The 16,127-nt window shown below is 43.7% G+C and overlaps 3 protein-coding genes across 3 annotated transcripts; 2 read left to right on the top strand and 1 right to left on the bottom strand.

The window, feature by feature from the left end:
- Positions 1-8,314: 8,314 nt before the first annotated feature.
- On the bottom strand, positions 8,315-9,532 carry LOC9629239 (xyloglucan endotransglucosylase/hydrolase protein A). Its single transcript, XM_002987393.2, has 4 exons — positions 9,293-9,532; positions 9,133-9,236; positions 8,865-9,064; positions 8,315-8,799 (listed from the first exon to the last, which is right to left on the bottom strand). Exons 1-4 carry the CDS (start codon positions 9,489-9,491, stop codon positions 8,406-8,408), a joined length of 897 nt encoding a protein of 298 aa, XP_002987439.2. The 5' UTR covers positions 9,492-9,532; the 3' UTR covers positions 8,315-8,405.
- A 1,908-nt stretch (positions 9,533-11,440) lies between these two features.
- Positions 11,441-13,668, top strand: LOC112341318. Its single transcript, XM_024661219.1, has one exon. It carries the CDS (start codon positions 11,657-11,659, stop codon positions 13,586-13,588), a length of 1,932 nt encoding a protein of 643 aa, XP_024516987.1. The 5' UTR covers positions 11,441-11,656; the 3' UTR covers positions 13,589-13,668.
- LOC9629240 (protein RFT1 homolog) lies at positions 13,636-16,119 on the top strand. Its single transcript, XM_024661221.1, has 14 exons — positions 13,636-13,719; positions 13,769-13,848; positions 13,903-14,021; positions 14,079-14,218; positions 14,269-14,420; positions 14,471-14,583; positions 14,642-14,802; positions 14,853-14,927; positions 14,972-15,043; positions 15,084-15,221; positions 15,277-15,432; positions 15,487-15,539; positions 15,617-15,792; positions 15,874-16,119. The coding sequence occupies exons 1-14, from the start codon at positions 13,680-13,682 to the stop codon at positions 15,947-15,949; spliced, it is 1,551 nt and encodes a 516-aa protein (XP_024516989.1). The 5' UTR covers positions 13,636-13,679; the 3' UTR covers positions 15,950-16,119.
- The last annotated feature ends 8 nt before the right edge of the window (positions 16,120-16,127 follow it).

The following is a 16,127-nucleotide window of genomic DNA, read 5'->3' on the forward strand; positions in this document are numbered from 1 at the left end:
CCCCCCACTTCCATCCCGAAGGAAGGCCCAAGCCCCTAGGAAGGGCGAGGACCAATGAGCCGCATGGTACTCAAGTGGGGCACCACTCCACATGAGCCAGGAGCACCGCAATCGGTTTCCCTTTCGGGAGTGGGAGCTGCTCTTGAGCACTTCCTTGGATGGCCCCTCCGGCACCAACCAAGTCCATGCTCACTCCCACCCAAGGCCCCTCGGTCCCAGTCCCGACCTCAAGTCGGTTTGGAAGCCCAACTGGAGAGTTCCCTTCAAACTGGTTCCTGGACCTCACTATCCCTACTATACTTTTGGAACCCCCTGCAGCCCCCCCCCCCCTGGGAGACGCACGCTTTGGGCTTTCACCCCTTGACCCGTATTAGTATTTGGACTTAGTCTCTGGCTCGATCTCGGACCCGATTTCGGATCCGACTTCGGATTCGGGTTCGGACTCGATCACGGACTCGATCTCGGACCCGATCTCGGACCCGACCTCGGACTCGACCTCGGACTCGGTCTCGGACCCGATTTCGGATCTCGGACTCCGTCTCGAACTCGGTCTCGAACTCGGACTCGAACTCGGTCCCCGAGTCGGTCTCGGACTCGATTCCGGACTCTATCTCGAACTCGGTCCTAGAGTCGGTCTTGGACTCGATCTTCGACTTGGTCCCATCCGATGAACTCTTTGTCATTTTGGTCATGCTTTCGGGGTTCCTTTAGCCTACGACACCTCGGCGAGTTGGTTCCTTACAATATGGTTTTTACCCTTATCCTATAGTGATTTACTATAAGATAACCATGAAGCGGAATCTAAACCCTCTGTATACCATATGTCATATACCACGTGCTACATGCCACGTGTTCAAAGATAACAGAGTGGAACTTGAATTTCAAGGCCTTGAAAGAATGAAGCCAAACTCCTAAGCATAGAGCCAAGCGGTGAAAGAATTGGAACACATAGCAGCTCTTAAACATAAAGCCCAATGAGCAAAGGTACATTTGTATGGAGCAATTTAAACAATCCTAGAGCATTCAACATTCTATTGCACCAACTTAAATGAGCTAAGGTAACGTTTTTGTTTAACACAAATGCACTATATTGAGACACCTTCTGATTGTCACTAACAAGGAAATGACCAATAAAGTTAGCCACCCTTTCTACTCTAGGTGTCACTTAGCTTATAAAAGATGATAGCTCATATGTGCAAGTGGTATAGAGAGAGAAGCCAAAGGCCCCAACCCTCATGAGCAAAAAACCAAACTCATTAGTAAAGTATAAATAGACTACTATAAACAGATAATTAGAGTTGTTTATACAGTCACACCCTTTTTTTAAACAAAATAAGAAACATTAAGAGAAAAGTAAATGATGTGACTAATCAACAATAGTTACCCCATGACTAGAGATTTCACTATGCATATAAAGTGCCGAAGCTAGTCTACCTATACTAACCCAAACCCAAAGATTAATAAATAGACAATATCAAAGATAGAAATAATGATATCTTAGAGATTTAAATATCAGTGAATAAATCTTAGATTATAACACAAAAGTATTTCAAGTAAGTTATCATCTAATAAACCAATAGTAGAGTACAAAAACCACTAAGACTATCATAATTGGAAAATATAGGATTCACCATTCAATAAAATCTAGTAGCTAATGTATCATCAAGAAAACTCAATGATAAAACTTAACTATCAAAGATTGCAAATAACATGCTAAACAACTTATGTAAAACAACTTAAAGAACATAAAATATCATCAATTGGCAAGCAAAATACTCATGAATGTATCATCCAATGGAAATAACATCCAATGTATCAAAACAAGCTATAGCAATAATCAACATATCAGAATAAGTTTTGCAAATAGTAATAAATTCAACATTTCTGCCAATTATCACACTAGTCAATTTGAATAAATCTTGATAAATAATACTAAAGAATTTAAATTGCTCAAATAAACATCAGTAATATCTTATAATATCTCAAAGTTAATTTTTAATCTAAGGAGTTAATTCCATAATAAACTTATTTGTAGGATTAGATTATGCATTACAAGTTCTAAGATTGGAATTAATATATGAGAAAATAATTTAATAAATATACAAAAATACTTGGTTTGGAATATAGAAAGCGAATACAGAAAATGTGCATATCAATTAGCCCAAAAACCCTAGCTTATATACAGGAGCGAAAGGTCTGAATTGAAACCAATCTGACGGTTACCAAAATCCCACTACGCTAATATTAATATACAGCATCATAGCCGTACACTTGGCCCTCACATCATCCCCTTCTCTCGGAATAATGGAAGACCATCAGCGTTCTCTTGTAGATGTGCCGGGATCTGGAGGAACATCAAGAGGAGGTACTAATTACTCCTAATCCCTTTGTATGAAACATTTCAACCGCTGCACATGCATAATTTCTGGAGGATTGGCCTGCTGGACGTCATGCCGAATCTCATAAACTTGTGGTCCAACTTGCCACAACACCCAATACGGTCCTTTCCACTGCACAAGGAGCCCCTTACTATGTACCATAAAATGAGGAAAATGGACTAACACCAAATCATCCACTTTGTACTCCGCAAGTGGACGATGATGGAAGTTGTACCGCCGTTGTTGTCCCACTTGTATGGGGCCTAAGTGTTCGGCATACTCCACTCGGACAAGTGGAAGAATGCTTGTCAAATACTAATCCCACGACCTAGCATCCACAGCTCATAGCAATCGCGAAGGTAAACTCAGCTCAGTTGGTAATATTGGATCATGACCATATAGGAGTTTATATCGTGAAGCACCAACAAAACTCTGCACCTCTGTGACATATGCATACCGAAGAGACGGCAAATAACCATCCCAATCCGAATGTTGAAAGTTCATATACTTCGCAATCATCCCCTTAAATGTTCAAACGAGCCGTTCCACTAGACCGTCTGATTATGGATGATAAGCAAAAGTGTGGCATATCCCCAACCGAGACGTCAAAACATGAAATGCCTCAGCCATAAATGCGGGACTATTATCCAAAAGAATCTGCTCTGGAAAAGAATGTTAGAACACCACTCGATTGAGGAAGAAGTATCAAACAGTAGTTGCAGAGGCGCTAGCAAGAGCACCAACTTCCACCCAACAAGTCAAGTAGTCAGAAGCAATAATAATATACTCATTGCCAACAGCCGACCGTGGAAAAGGTCCCATAAGATCAAACGCCACCAACTCAAACAGACGAGAAACTGTAATTGACTCCAACCGTCCTTCTGCAGCCTGAGGGAAAGTATTACAAGCTTGGCACCAAATGCAGCTATGCATATACCAGATAATATCACGTCGCATCTCCAGCCAATAGAAAGACTTGCGCAACTTCTCGGTTACATGACGATGCCCCATATGCCCACTTAGAATAAGAGAATCATGGTAGGCATGGAGAAACCGTAAAATAAAGATAAAAGGCACCACTAGTCATAAATGATCAACAGGATCTGTCCCCACAAAATAAAGAAGACTGCCTTCAAGGCGATATTGAGAATGTAAATGCCAGAAAGGCAAGTCATCAGTAAGTGATACAGGATTCTCAAACCCATCTCGAAGCCTTTTGAATACACGGCTCAATCTTTTGAGCTTCGTGAACCTCATCAAGAGAAGGTAGAGCTTGCTCTGCGCCTTGTGGACACTGAACGTCAAGTACACCAACTGCTGACGGCACAGAATCCTCGTCTAGAAAATCCACAAAGGCTAGAACAATAGGCTCGTTAGAAACATGAGAAGAAAATGGAGAAAGAAGAGGAGTTCGAGAAAGGGCATCAGCATCAGCCAAATGATTCCCTGGGCGATGAACAACATCAAAATCATATATCTGAAACTTCAAAGCGCATCGAGCAGTATGACTAACCAGGTTCTTCCGCTTCAATAATGAAGTAACAACAGTATGATCACCTTCAAGTAATATCCGAGAACCATGTAGATATGCATGAAATTTCTCGAAACCCCAAACTGCTGCTAAACACTCATTCTCTATTGTGAAGTAGTTCATTTCCACTGGTTGAAATGTACAGCTTATATACGCAATGGGATAGCGCTGACTAGACACACTCAAGCTCTCTTGCATCAACACACTTCCAAGACTAATGTCAAAAGCATCCATGTACAAAATAAAAGGTCGAGTGTAGTCAGGATATGCTAAAACTGGAGGAGTTGTCAATAGCTCTTTGAGATCCCCAAACGCCCGCTCACAATCTGGAGACCAGATGAAAGATGACATTGATGACTTCAGCAACACTCGCAATGGTGTAGTGTGATTAAAAAGATGATCCACAAAACGACTGATATACTGCACCTTGCCCAAGAAGTGTTGCACATCATTTACACACTTCGGAGTAAGGAACTTTAGGACAGCCACAAGTTTATCAGGATCAACTTGCAAACCCTTACGAAAAATTTGGTACCCAAGATAAGTTGTATTCTTGGACCCAAACATGCACTTCAACTACTTCAATTTTAAACCAACACCACATAGTTGATCCAACACTTTACAAACATCACGAATGTGCTCCTCCCACATCCCCTCCGAGTGGATGAAGACATCATCAATGAAGTCAGCAGTCACCTCCAACATATTGCAAAGAACCTTGTCCATCATCCGCTAGAAAGTTGTTGAAACATTGTTCAAACCAAATGGTGTACGAAAAGCAGTCTTAGGAATATCTTCTTCGGCCATCGGTACTTGCCAATACCCAGAAGCAAAATCTAGTTTGGTGAACCAACAACTTCACCCCAGATGATCCAAGAGATCAACAGTGTGAGGAAGAGGGTACACATCTAGGATCATCACTTTGTTTAATAGATGATAGTCAATGTAGAAACGAATACTCCCATCAGGCTTCGTCACAAGATAAAGTTCACATGCTTAAGGACTCCGCAACTTCCGAATAACACCCTTCTCCAACATCTCATTGACATTTGCACGTAAAATTTTGATCTCCTTAGGTGACTGATGATGAATGAGAACCTTGATTGAACGAGCATCCTCGGTTGGAATTGGATGACTTGTGGCAATCTTGGCCCCAGACAATAGGTCAAATTCAAAGAGATCAGAATACTCTTTCATGAGCCGGTCCACCGCTGCAACATAAAGATCGTCGGAGGGATCGGAAAAGGGAAGAGCAGAACAAGATAGAAACATAGGAGGAAATAGTGGGGGAAAAAAAGTAATGGAAGCAGAGGTAGAAGTAGAGGGACAAAGAAGTACAAAAGTGAAAGGAATGGAGGAAACATAAGGAAGTATGAGACAAGGGGGAGAAGCCTCAAAATCACACTTCATATGATTGCGCTACAACCAATTTATACCAAAAATGAGGTCAAAAACTTGATTTGGCACCACCCGCAATGATTGCAACTCAAGCTCGAGATTGCCCACATGCATAACCAAGTCCACCTTATCCCGTGCACATGCATATGTACGGCCGTTGCCATAAAGAATGAAAACTGGTTCCGCCACATGACGCAAGTGTAAACAACAATCTGTGGCAACAGGTCGAGCAATAGAAGATAAACTCGAACCTATATCAACCAACACGGAGAGAATAATAAGAGACCTCTTGTTATAAAAACGAGCTTAGAAAGTAAACACTAGATGAACCGGTGCCGCATAAACCCCTTGATGATACTCCCAAAAGAAAGATGGAGGGGTCACTGACTTATTCGTGCAAGGTCCCTCCATTACTCGCATGACTCCTTGTTTCCCGGATGTATCTCGGTGTCCAAACCGTCCACTACAGCAGCACCAATGGGACGTTACTGATGCCAAGGTCTCCACCCAGGAAATGGAGGTCGCTAATTCGGAAACCGCTGACAACGCCGATAAGTATGACCAACTTCATCACACGCCCAGCAGCAAACATCAAGGCCACAACCACGTCCTCGACCTTGTCCTTGGACTCGAGCAGCAGCAGCATCAACCTCCATTGGAATAGGACCATCACCCAAAGGAAGTGGAGCTGAAGGATGTGTAGCGAGAAGTGGAAGAGGCGACATCTCATAATGTTGTGCCAAGCGAAGAGCATCGTCAAAAGTAGCGGGAGCAAGTGCATGGACAAGTCCGACCAGATCTTGATGAAGTGATAGCCATAACATTCCTAGCTTGATCCGCTCTGATATATTTGGCTCTGCACGAAGCAAAAGACTTTGGAAATGAACGCCAAATTGCATCACCAACTCAAATGGCCCTTGGCAAAGACGATGCAATTGTTGGAAGGTATCATCACAGTCGTCGGCATGTCCGAAGGCCCGTTTGAAGATGTCCGGGAGAACACTCCAATCCCCACGAGTGGCTGCACTCAAACAATTATACCACTACAACGCCGTCCCTTGGAGACACATGGGAAACTCACGCAAATGTCGAGCATCATCCCAAGAATGATATGTGGCAATCACCGTAAAGTGATCAAACCAATAGTACATGTCATCCCCAGGATTCCCACTAAAGAACTCCGGCCGAATGTGAAGATTGGCATTAAGAGCAGGAGGAGTTGTACCATGTGCCGTGAATGCCGCCATCAACTGAGTTTGGTTGTTCAATTGCAAGCGCATAGCATCAAGCAATTGTACCAACTGTTACTCCAAAGTCAAAGGAGGAGATTGCTAATCTACCATGAAGATAAATGAAAAAGAAAGAGCAAAAAAAGAGAAATGACAAAAAGCTAGAAGGAAATGGTAGATCTAGACAATGCAAAAAGCTAGATCTAAACCAAAATCCTGAAAGGAAAAAACAAAAGAAAAGAAATGGAAAAAGCTAGATCTAAATCACAATTCCAAATTCAAACACTCCTCAGGGACAATCAAAGGCGCCCCTCATTTTCACCAATGTGAGTGCTTGAAATATGGAAAGGGAATACAAAAAATGTGCATATGAATTAGCCCAAAAACCCTAGTTTATATATAGAAGCAAGTGGTCCGGATTGAAACCAATCTGACGGCAAAATCCCACTATGCTAATATTAGTATACAGCATCGTAGCCGTACACTTAGCCCTCACAATATAAAATTTAATTTTTAGATTTTTAAGAACTTTGAAATCCCTTGATGCTAAATTATAATAGAAATAAATATTTATTAAAATTAACTATTATTATGATTTTTGCTGCATATTTTATACTACAATACTATAAGTAGTGCTATTCATATTAATTATTATTTAAATCCAATTTATTAGTCAGAATTTTATAATTATAAAACATTTTAAGAATTTTATAAATTTTAAATATGTTTATAAGATTAATCTAAATGAGATGGTAAAATATCTAAGTATATTCTAGCTATATTCACTACCACAAAGACATGTCATTCATATGACAAAACCTGTCGGGATATCCAAAACGACAGAGGACAACACTTTGATGTCGCCTATGAATGTCAGAATGAATTGGATCGGCATAGTGCATGGCAAAAGGAGGGAGATTTGTTGGCCCGTCATTTGGTACAAATTGGAGAAATGATAGAGTCCGTGGGAATAACCCAACAAGCCTCAAGATTGACCCCTGGGGGACCTAATGAGAATTTGGAGGCCTGGTAGTTTGGGTGCCAGCACCCCCATCTTTTGCAGATCCTGGTCATTGCCCCAGGCATGAATGACCAAACCTGCACTCAAGAACAGTATTGCTTTGAAGCAGGCGTGATTCATTAAAGGTTTGTTTAAGTAAACCAAAAATTGATAGATTTAAAACCATGATTCTGTTTTATTAAAAGTTAATTATTGAATTACATTATATAAAAATAAAATTTTATTAAAGGTTTTTAATGAAATTGTACTGTATATGTGTTGAGACGATCCCATGTACCAGTAAAGGCCCAATTTTGCCATCCATACCATTTATCAGTTTGGAAAAGACCATATCCATTAAAAGTGACTCCTATAAAATAAATTCCATGTAATGTAAATTGGCATTCTTCAAAAAATACATGACTAAATCCTTTACTTTTAAAAGTTTTCTCATAACGCCAAACAATTGCATTTCCATATTTATTACATACTTCAACTTCTGCTGTCATATCAGGAGCCCAATCATAATCATTTAAATTGTTAGTTTGGTTCATCTCAATGGTTATATTAGTATTATTATAAAGCTGTGTATTAATAAATGTACTGGAATTATTTAAGCGAGACTCCAAGCTATAAGCAAGCATGTAATGAAGTAAGAGAAATGCTATGAATTTTAACATTTATGAAATATACACACATCTAGATTTAATTAGATGAGTTTTTATAATGTCCATTTTTGGTTTTTACAGCATATTCATTATATGGACTATCTGCATGATTAACGAGGTCAATGTATGAAGACAAACAACTAGTAGTTATTTTAATTTGTCAGAAAACATGGAAAAAATTATTGCTAAAGTAACTGTTTGTCAACATTCTGGTGGTAGCCTCAAAAACCTCTTGAAGTCCTTGCAATAGTCATATATCATCCAATTGTCTTTGACCCATTGAAGCTTGTGCATGGTATCCTCATCCTTAGCCAAAAACATCGAGCTTTCCCACCACTTTAGAGGCCTCCTTGTCTTAGTGCAAGATCTTGGGGAACTCGACGACCACTTGCAAGCATCGATCCCAAACCCCCGAAAAGATGCCACAAACGGGGATTTGTTCCACTTGATCTTCTCTAATCCTCCACGAGTCGCCCAATCGTCCCCATTCCACAGGCTGGCGTAAACGCCCATTGGTTTCGTGAGTGGAAATGGAACGCCAAGCTCCGCCATCTTGTTGGCAAACACGCGGATTGGCACGTCGTCCACGTAGAGTCTTGTTGTCATGGCGAGAAAAAATAAATAAATTTTTTGAAAAGAATCTTGGGCTTCTAGACTTACATAATTTGCCGACGGTTCCACAGGATTGAGTACGTATGAAAGTCGGCAGTTGGATCAAACCAGAGATAGATCTGCTGCTCTCGATCACCTGTTCCGTTTGCAAAGATGTTGGTGTGGACAATGTAAGGTTGGCCGCTGGTGTTTCCCAAGAACTCAAAGTCAATCTCATCGTGGTCTTTGGATGGCATCTGTGAAGACATCTAAGAAAGTAAAGGAGCAAAATTCAACGAGGTTATCTCAGGATAGAATGGAGAATAAGTTTTCTTACATAGAACGTTGTCACCGTCCCGGCGGATTCATTGGCGACAAGCTTGATTCTCATGCTCACATACCCAAAGAGATACTTGTTTTTGGAAGCAAATCCCGAGCCTCCTGTATGGAAGATTCATATTTCTCTTACATTTGGAAGAAGAAAATGATTTGCTAACCCGTGTTGTTGGTGAGAAGGAGCTGGAGCTGTGATCCTCGATTCATCAGCCTGGTGTTGCTACTCCCCCAGCTGACCTGATAATTCTTGGCAAACTTGGAGTCGGACAACCTCCTGGGCGTTTGTTGGGCCGACACCAATGATCCCGCGATCATCATCATCAAAGTTGTCATGGGCAATAAAACTTCGCGTGGATCCATGGAGAGGTTTCATACAGGACGATCCTCCAAATCCTCTCCCACCCCAATTGGATTAACACTGGATCAAGCCTATAAGTTCTCGCGATCGAGATATTCGTCGTCTAACTGGCAAACTGATCGTGCCATGAGTAGCCATACCTACCAAAAAGAAGAAAATGTCGGTGAATCGTGATGGACTGCGCCTTGGCGCGAATTCGCAGAATATCCGAGCGTTTAAGCCTGCGTGGCGAGACATGTACAACCTTGACGAAACGGTCAACCACGTGAAAATATCGAGATTCGATTATTTTAATATTGGACTGTTCGATCAAGATTTTATGTAGAAGCTTTTTTCTCCTTTCTGGACTTGATTATGCATATGAATCATTAGTTAAAAAGTTCTACGACGAGACGAAGCTGTGAGTCTCTTTGGAAGAGACAAAAGCATGAAATAACCCCACGGGGGCATTGCGTCCTTTCTTGTCAATGGGCCAATAACGCACAATGGGCGGATCACCCAATATGTCACAAGCACAACAACACAAAGAAAAGAAAAGGAAAAAAAAAAGAAAAAAAGAGAAAAGAAAAAAAGAAAACATATTACGTAAAGGGCACGAGGTCAATGTGGTGAAATATAAAGAGGAACTATTGAAGAGCTTTACAAGTTGAATTGCACTTGTCTTTTCTCTCACTTGATAACGATGGCTGCTCTTGTATATAGATGACAAGATAGATATCCCAGCCATGTAGAGATATAGAGAAATGTTGATTTGAAGATTATGGCTAGTCAAGAATTGGGAGACCAAAGGAATAGCCACGAATCCATGGATGGCCACCTTCTTCATCATGGCGTGCTCAGGTGCTACTTACAACTTTGAAAACCACACTGGACTTCAAACCTATCTACGGTGGGATTTTCTCTATCACTGGTTCATGGGTTGTGCTCATGTGTCCTCAATTACTTCGGCTATCTCATGATCTGGCTTGCGATGGAGCACAAGAACCTTACAACTTCCACGAGAACGTGATGTGTGGGAGGAGGATGCCGATCCAAAGCTCCACGGTCCTGGGCAGCGCCGCGAGAGTACATAAGCTGGGATGGCATCCACCACCGAAGCGTTCAATCGCTACACAGTTGAAACTTTCAAACTCAGTTGAAATTGATCGACAATTTGAAGAGAATGATTTACTACCAGCTTTGTGTTGCTGATGTGATAATTCTTGGCAAACTTGGCGGACAACTTCCTAAACAGACGATCCAGCGATGATCATCATCCAAGTTGCTAGGAGCAATAAAACTCCGCGGAGAACCATGGAAAGGTTTCATACAAGACAAAGCCCTTGATCGTTCCGATCCAATTCTCTCAACTCATTTGGATTGACGCTAGATCAAGAAGTTCTTGCGATCGAGATATTCGTTCGTCGAACTGGCAAACCCGCGGCTTTGATGGTGCCATGAATACAAAAAGAAGAAGATGTCGGTGAATCGTCGGATCGATTGTGACTTGGTGCGGGGGATTTTGAAAAGGGAAACTGAGGATTCATGGAGAACCTTGATCGATATGGTCAACCATGTGAAAATCTCGCGATTCGATGATTTTAATATCGGATTGGTCGGTCAAGGTTTCATGTACACATTCTGGAATCTCAAAATGTATCAAGCACGCAAGAACGAGAGTTGTGCAGAATGATCTCTCTTGGAAGAGACAAAAGCATGAAATAACTCTGGGACATATCTGTCGCGTCTATTTTTGTCTTTTCTTTTTTCTTCTCGATGCCCACAATGGGTGATGGAGCACCCAACATGTCACAAGCACACTCATCAATCAATCAAAAAAAAAAAAAAAAAAAACGGAAGAGAAAGAAGAAATAAAAAAAACAATAATCTTGTGCTTAATGTCATAAACATGCACGTGGTTTCTAACCTCTCTACAACTTAAAGAGTATAAAAGAATTCCATGCTTGGGTGAAATATAAAGAAGAGGCATTGAATGAGCTCAGTAAGAAGCTCCTCACAAGCAGAAATAAACTTATCCTTTGGGCGAAGCTCTAGCGATGGCTGTTCTAGCATATAGATAGAAGCATAGATCTTACAAGAGAGCTATAGCTCTCCCAGAATTTGGGAGGAGCTTTGATGTAGAGAGCCTGAAGAGAAGTGTTGATCGCTACTACTTACAAACTATATTATGGCTATGGAGCTCCCAGGAATTGGGAGATTGGCCAAAGGAGTAGCCACGAATCGATGGATGGTCGTGGTTGCCACCTTCTTCATCATGGCGTGCTCGGGCGCCACTTACAACTTTGGAATCTACTCCGACGTCGTGAAAACCAGCATGGGATACAACCAAGAGACTCTCACCACTCTGGGCTTCTTCAAAGATCTGGGAGCAAACGTCGGGATCTTCTCGGGCCTGATCTATGATCTCACTGGCCCATGGGTCGTGCTCATGTGTGGAGCGATCCTCAATCTCTTCGGCTATCTCATGATCTGGCTGGCGGTGGAGCACAAGATCAGTCCCCCCGCGATCTGGAAGATGTGCCTCTTCATCTGCATCGGCGCCAATTCGCAGGCCTTCACCAACACGGGCGTGATCGTGACGAGCGTCAAGAACTTCCCAAACAATCGCGGCCTCGTGATCGGGCTCCTCAAGGGATACGTCGGCCTCAGCGGTGCCATGCTCACTCTCTTCTACCAGGCGCTCTACGGCAATAGCCCGGACAAATTCATCCTCCTGATCGCCTGGTTCCCGTGCTTGATCTGCCTCATGTTTCTCGCGGTGATCCGGAGGATGCCACCCACCGGGCCCGAGCTGGCCGCGTCCGAGAAGAAGATCTTCCAGGCGTTTCTCTTCATCGCGCTCGCCCTGGCGGGGTATTTGATGATCATCATCGTCGTCCAGCACCAGGTCAAAGTTCCCCGAGCTGGATTCCAGGCGCTCGCTGCGATCATGCTCTTGATTGTCATGTCGCCGCTGGCGCTCGTTGTGAGGGATGAGCTCCGGAAGATCGAGCAAGAGAAAAATCAAGAATTGAAAGAAGGGGCTAAAACAGGGGAAGAGGCTGAATCGAATTCCAAGCTCGCATTGGCAGGAAATCCAACTGACATTGGATCGATCCAACCACATGATCAGGATTCAGAGCTGGAAACGAAGAGATTCGCACTGGATTGGAAGAGAACCGAAGGAATTCCTGGCCCAAAACAGGGGATTTTGCAAGAAGGGGCAAAAACAGGGGAGGATGATTGTTCCAATTCCACTCCCAAGGAGCTGGAACTGGCAGCCGGCAAAGAATCCACCCATCCCGAGACTCTCAATCCCGAGCCGCGCAGCAAGAAATTCACGCTGGACTGGAAGAAAATCCGGAGAATTTTGTGGGAGAGGCCTGCCAGAGGCAGCGACTACAACATCCCCGACGCCATCTTCACCATCGACATGTTCTTGATCTTCGTCGCCACCACCTGTGGCGTGGGCGGAGGCCTCATGGCGATCGATAACCTCGGCCAGATCGGCAAGGCCCTGGATCTCAAGGTCGATACATTCGTATCGCTCATCAGCATCTGGAACTTCCTGGGGAGAGTGGGGTCGGGATTCGCGTCGGAGATCGCCCTCCAGCGCTGGGGCGTGCCAAGGACCCTATTCTTCTCGCTCGTCATCGGGGTGGCCGCGATCGGGCACTTGGTCATCGCGCTCAATCTGCCCGGCGCGCTCTTCGCTGGATCCATCCTCATCGGCCTCACGTTTGGCGCGCAGTGGGCGCTCATGTTCACGATCATCTCCGAGATCTTTGGGCTCAAGTACTATGGCACGCTCTACAATGTGGGCGGCATCGCGAGCCCCGTGGGGAGCTATCTCCTCTCCGTGCGCGTTGCCGGGGCGCTCTACGACAAGGAGGCGGCCAAGGATCGAGCAAGGAGCGCTACTGTGGGGAGAATTTTTGGGAGAATTTTGGCCGTCGCCAGTGCTACCGGGAACAATTGCAAGGGCGCCCACTGCTATCGCGTCACATTCTTCATCATGGCCGCAGTAGCAGTTCTTGGCAGCGCTACTGCGCTGATTCTCACTGTCAGGACGCGGCGATTCTACCGCAAGATCCACCTCAAGATGAAAGAAACCACATAAACCCTAAATTTTCGAAAAACTTGTAATAGCAATAGCGGAGAACCCTAAAATCAAAAAGAGATTATAGGGCATTTATTTTCTTCCTTCCGCCATGGCGGCGAGTCTCTTCGGCATGTTCTTGCATCTCGTCGGTAAGCGCCTGATGTCTCTGCTGGATCTCCTCTATCGCGATCGCCGCAGCGTCGCAAATCGCGACTCGGATAATCTCCTTCGTCTTCAATGTTTTGGTCACGCGCCGCCTCTCCCCGGGCGACTATGGAGTAAGAATCGCGATTTCTTGTGGCTTTTTCGTGATATTTTCCTTGTCTGTGTAGTATTCTCTGCAATTCCAGCTCTTGATCACCACGATTTTATTCCTGAGCCGGGAAGGATTCCGGAGAGGTTGTCTTCGAAGCAATAACGAAGGAGAGAATGACAAGGACGGGGGAACCGCGTAAGCTCGAGTTTCTTTTGTTTGTAGCTTGTCTTCTCACTGTGATTGCTTCGACAGTGAATTCGCAAAGGTTGCCAGCGTTGCCTGGCTCACTGTCCCGGCAGGCATTGCGACATCAATCGCTTCATGTGCCATTGTTGTTCTGTGGAAAAGAGTGGAGGTCTCCAGAGCTTACGAAAGAGCTGTCATAATCTACGGTAACCCCGAAAGCATTTTTAATCTTATGCCATCGTTTGTGATTGATCAGGTTGTGCCGCTGTGTTTGAGATCTTGAGCGAGCCATTCTATATAATCGCGCAGAATCTGTGCCTTGTAAGGTTGCGTGTTGTCATTGAGACATCAGCTTCACTCGTTCGGTGCTTTACATCGTATGGTCTGCTCGTCAGAGGAATAGGAAAAGTATGGCCTGCTCTTTGCTCTTGGGATTTCCTTGCTAACAAAAACTCCAGGAGGGAGGACTCGTCTTTGCGTATGGTCAAGTGGCATATGGTTTGTGCCTCTTCCTTGGGTATTGGGGATATTTTCTCGTTTTCCACCAAAGTACCAAGCGACTTCTAAACAGGTTTGCAAGCAGTATAAAGGCTAAACTCTTACTTATGGATGATGTTCATGTCGTGCAGGAGGGTTCTCTGTCATCCTGATAAAAAGCTGCTATCAATGTGTGGACTGTTCACACTTCAATCGATTCAGAAGCTGGTTCTCCAAGAAGGGGAGAAATTTGTCCTGGTTTTCTTCGAAACAACGTATAATCAAGGAGTCTACGGTTTAGTCGAGAACCTTGGTAAGTTTCTGACTCTTTTGAACTCAAACCCTAGACGATTTTCAACGCAGGAAGTTTAGTAGTTCGTACTCTTTTGCAACCTCTCGAGGAAAGCGTTTTCACCATGTTCTCGAAGGCTTTCCAAGGTAAAAGACAATAATGGTATGGGATCTTACATTGTCCTGTTCAGAAAAGTCCACGAAACAACAGCAGAACTTGGAGAACAGCTTTGTACTGGCCACGAAACTCGTCAGCATTTTAGGTAAGCTTCACGTTTTTTAGCTTGTTTTCACCTTTCCAAGGCCTCACGTTCGCGGCGTTCGGTCCGAGCTATTCGTATGTTCTGCTAAAGCTACTGTACGGTGAACGATGGAGCGATGGGGAGGCTCCTATTGCTCTTGGTGTTTACTCCATTTACGTCATGGTTCTCGCGGTAAATGGTACGCTTCTCTTTATTCTTCGGCGCCTCAATCGTGTTAATATGATTCCTGACAGGTGTTACGGAAGCCTTCCTGCACGCTGTTCTCACCAAGGAGCAGCTTGTCTCAGCAAACAGTTGGCTCCTCATGTTTTCTGTCATTCACATCGGTGTCAGCCTTGTTTCCGTCCGAATGTGGGGCTGCATTGGACTAATACTTGCAAGCGCCTTCAGTATCCTTCTTTCACTATCTTGTTTTCTTTCGCTCCTTTACGTGACTTTGCTAGATATGATCCTCCGTATTGTGTACTCGACAGTTCACATTCAACGACTTTTGAAGGTAGAAAAAAGTCGTGAATCATTCAGTGGAGTTTCTTCGTTTTGTCAAACACTCAAGATAGTGACAACTTTTGGCAGGGAGCACTGTGGAGGGCATTGCCCGCAAGACAAGTCTTCCTCGCACTGGCTGGAGGAGCTCTTGTGGCTCGTTTAACTGAGGGTCTGATTCTAGAAAAGAACGAGCGATTCAACAAAACAGTTGGCCTACACGTCGCAGCGGGAGTCTTTTCCGTATCTGTTCTCGCCACTTCAATGTAATGTATATCTTTCCATCTGTAGGTAGTTTTTGTTTTTAAAATGTTGACTCAGACTTGGACTTTGTCTTTGTTCACCAGTTACAAACACGAGTCTTCCGCTATCCAGGAACTTCGAAACAACTTTCTTCCACGCAAGGACCGCAAAGACGAATAAACATTAGGGGGAGGATTCAAACACGCAACCCTTTGAGGTGAAAGTTCGGGCTCCGCCGCGAGGTTTGTTTTTCGTTTATCATCATCAGGGAGAAATTTCAACGAGAAAAAGGTTGAAGCTTCTAACTGTAAAACAGCGGATCATTAAGGAAAAATTCGCTCAGGTAGATACATCACAC

Source organism: Selaginella moellendorffii, unplaced genomic scaffold, assembly GCF_000143415.4.
Source record: "Selaginella moellendorffii unplaced genomic scaffold, v1.0 SELMOscaffold_81, whole genome shotgun sequence".
Taxonomy (NCBI): domain Eukaryota; kingdom Viridiplantae; phylum Streptophyta; class Lycopodiopsida; order Selaginellales; family Selaginellaceae; genus Selaginella; species Selaginella moellendorffii.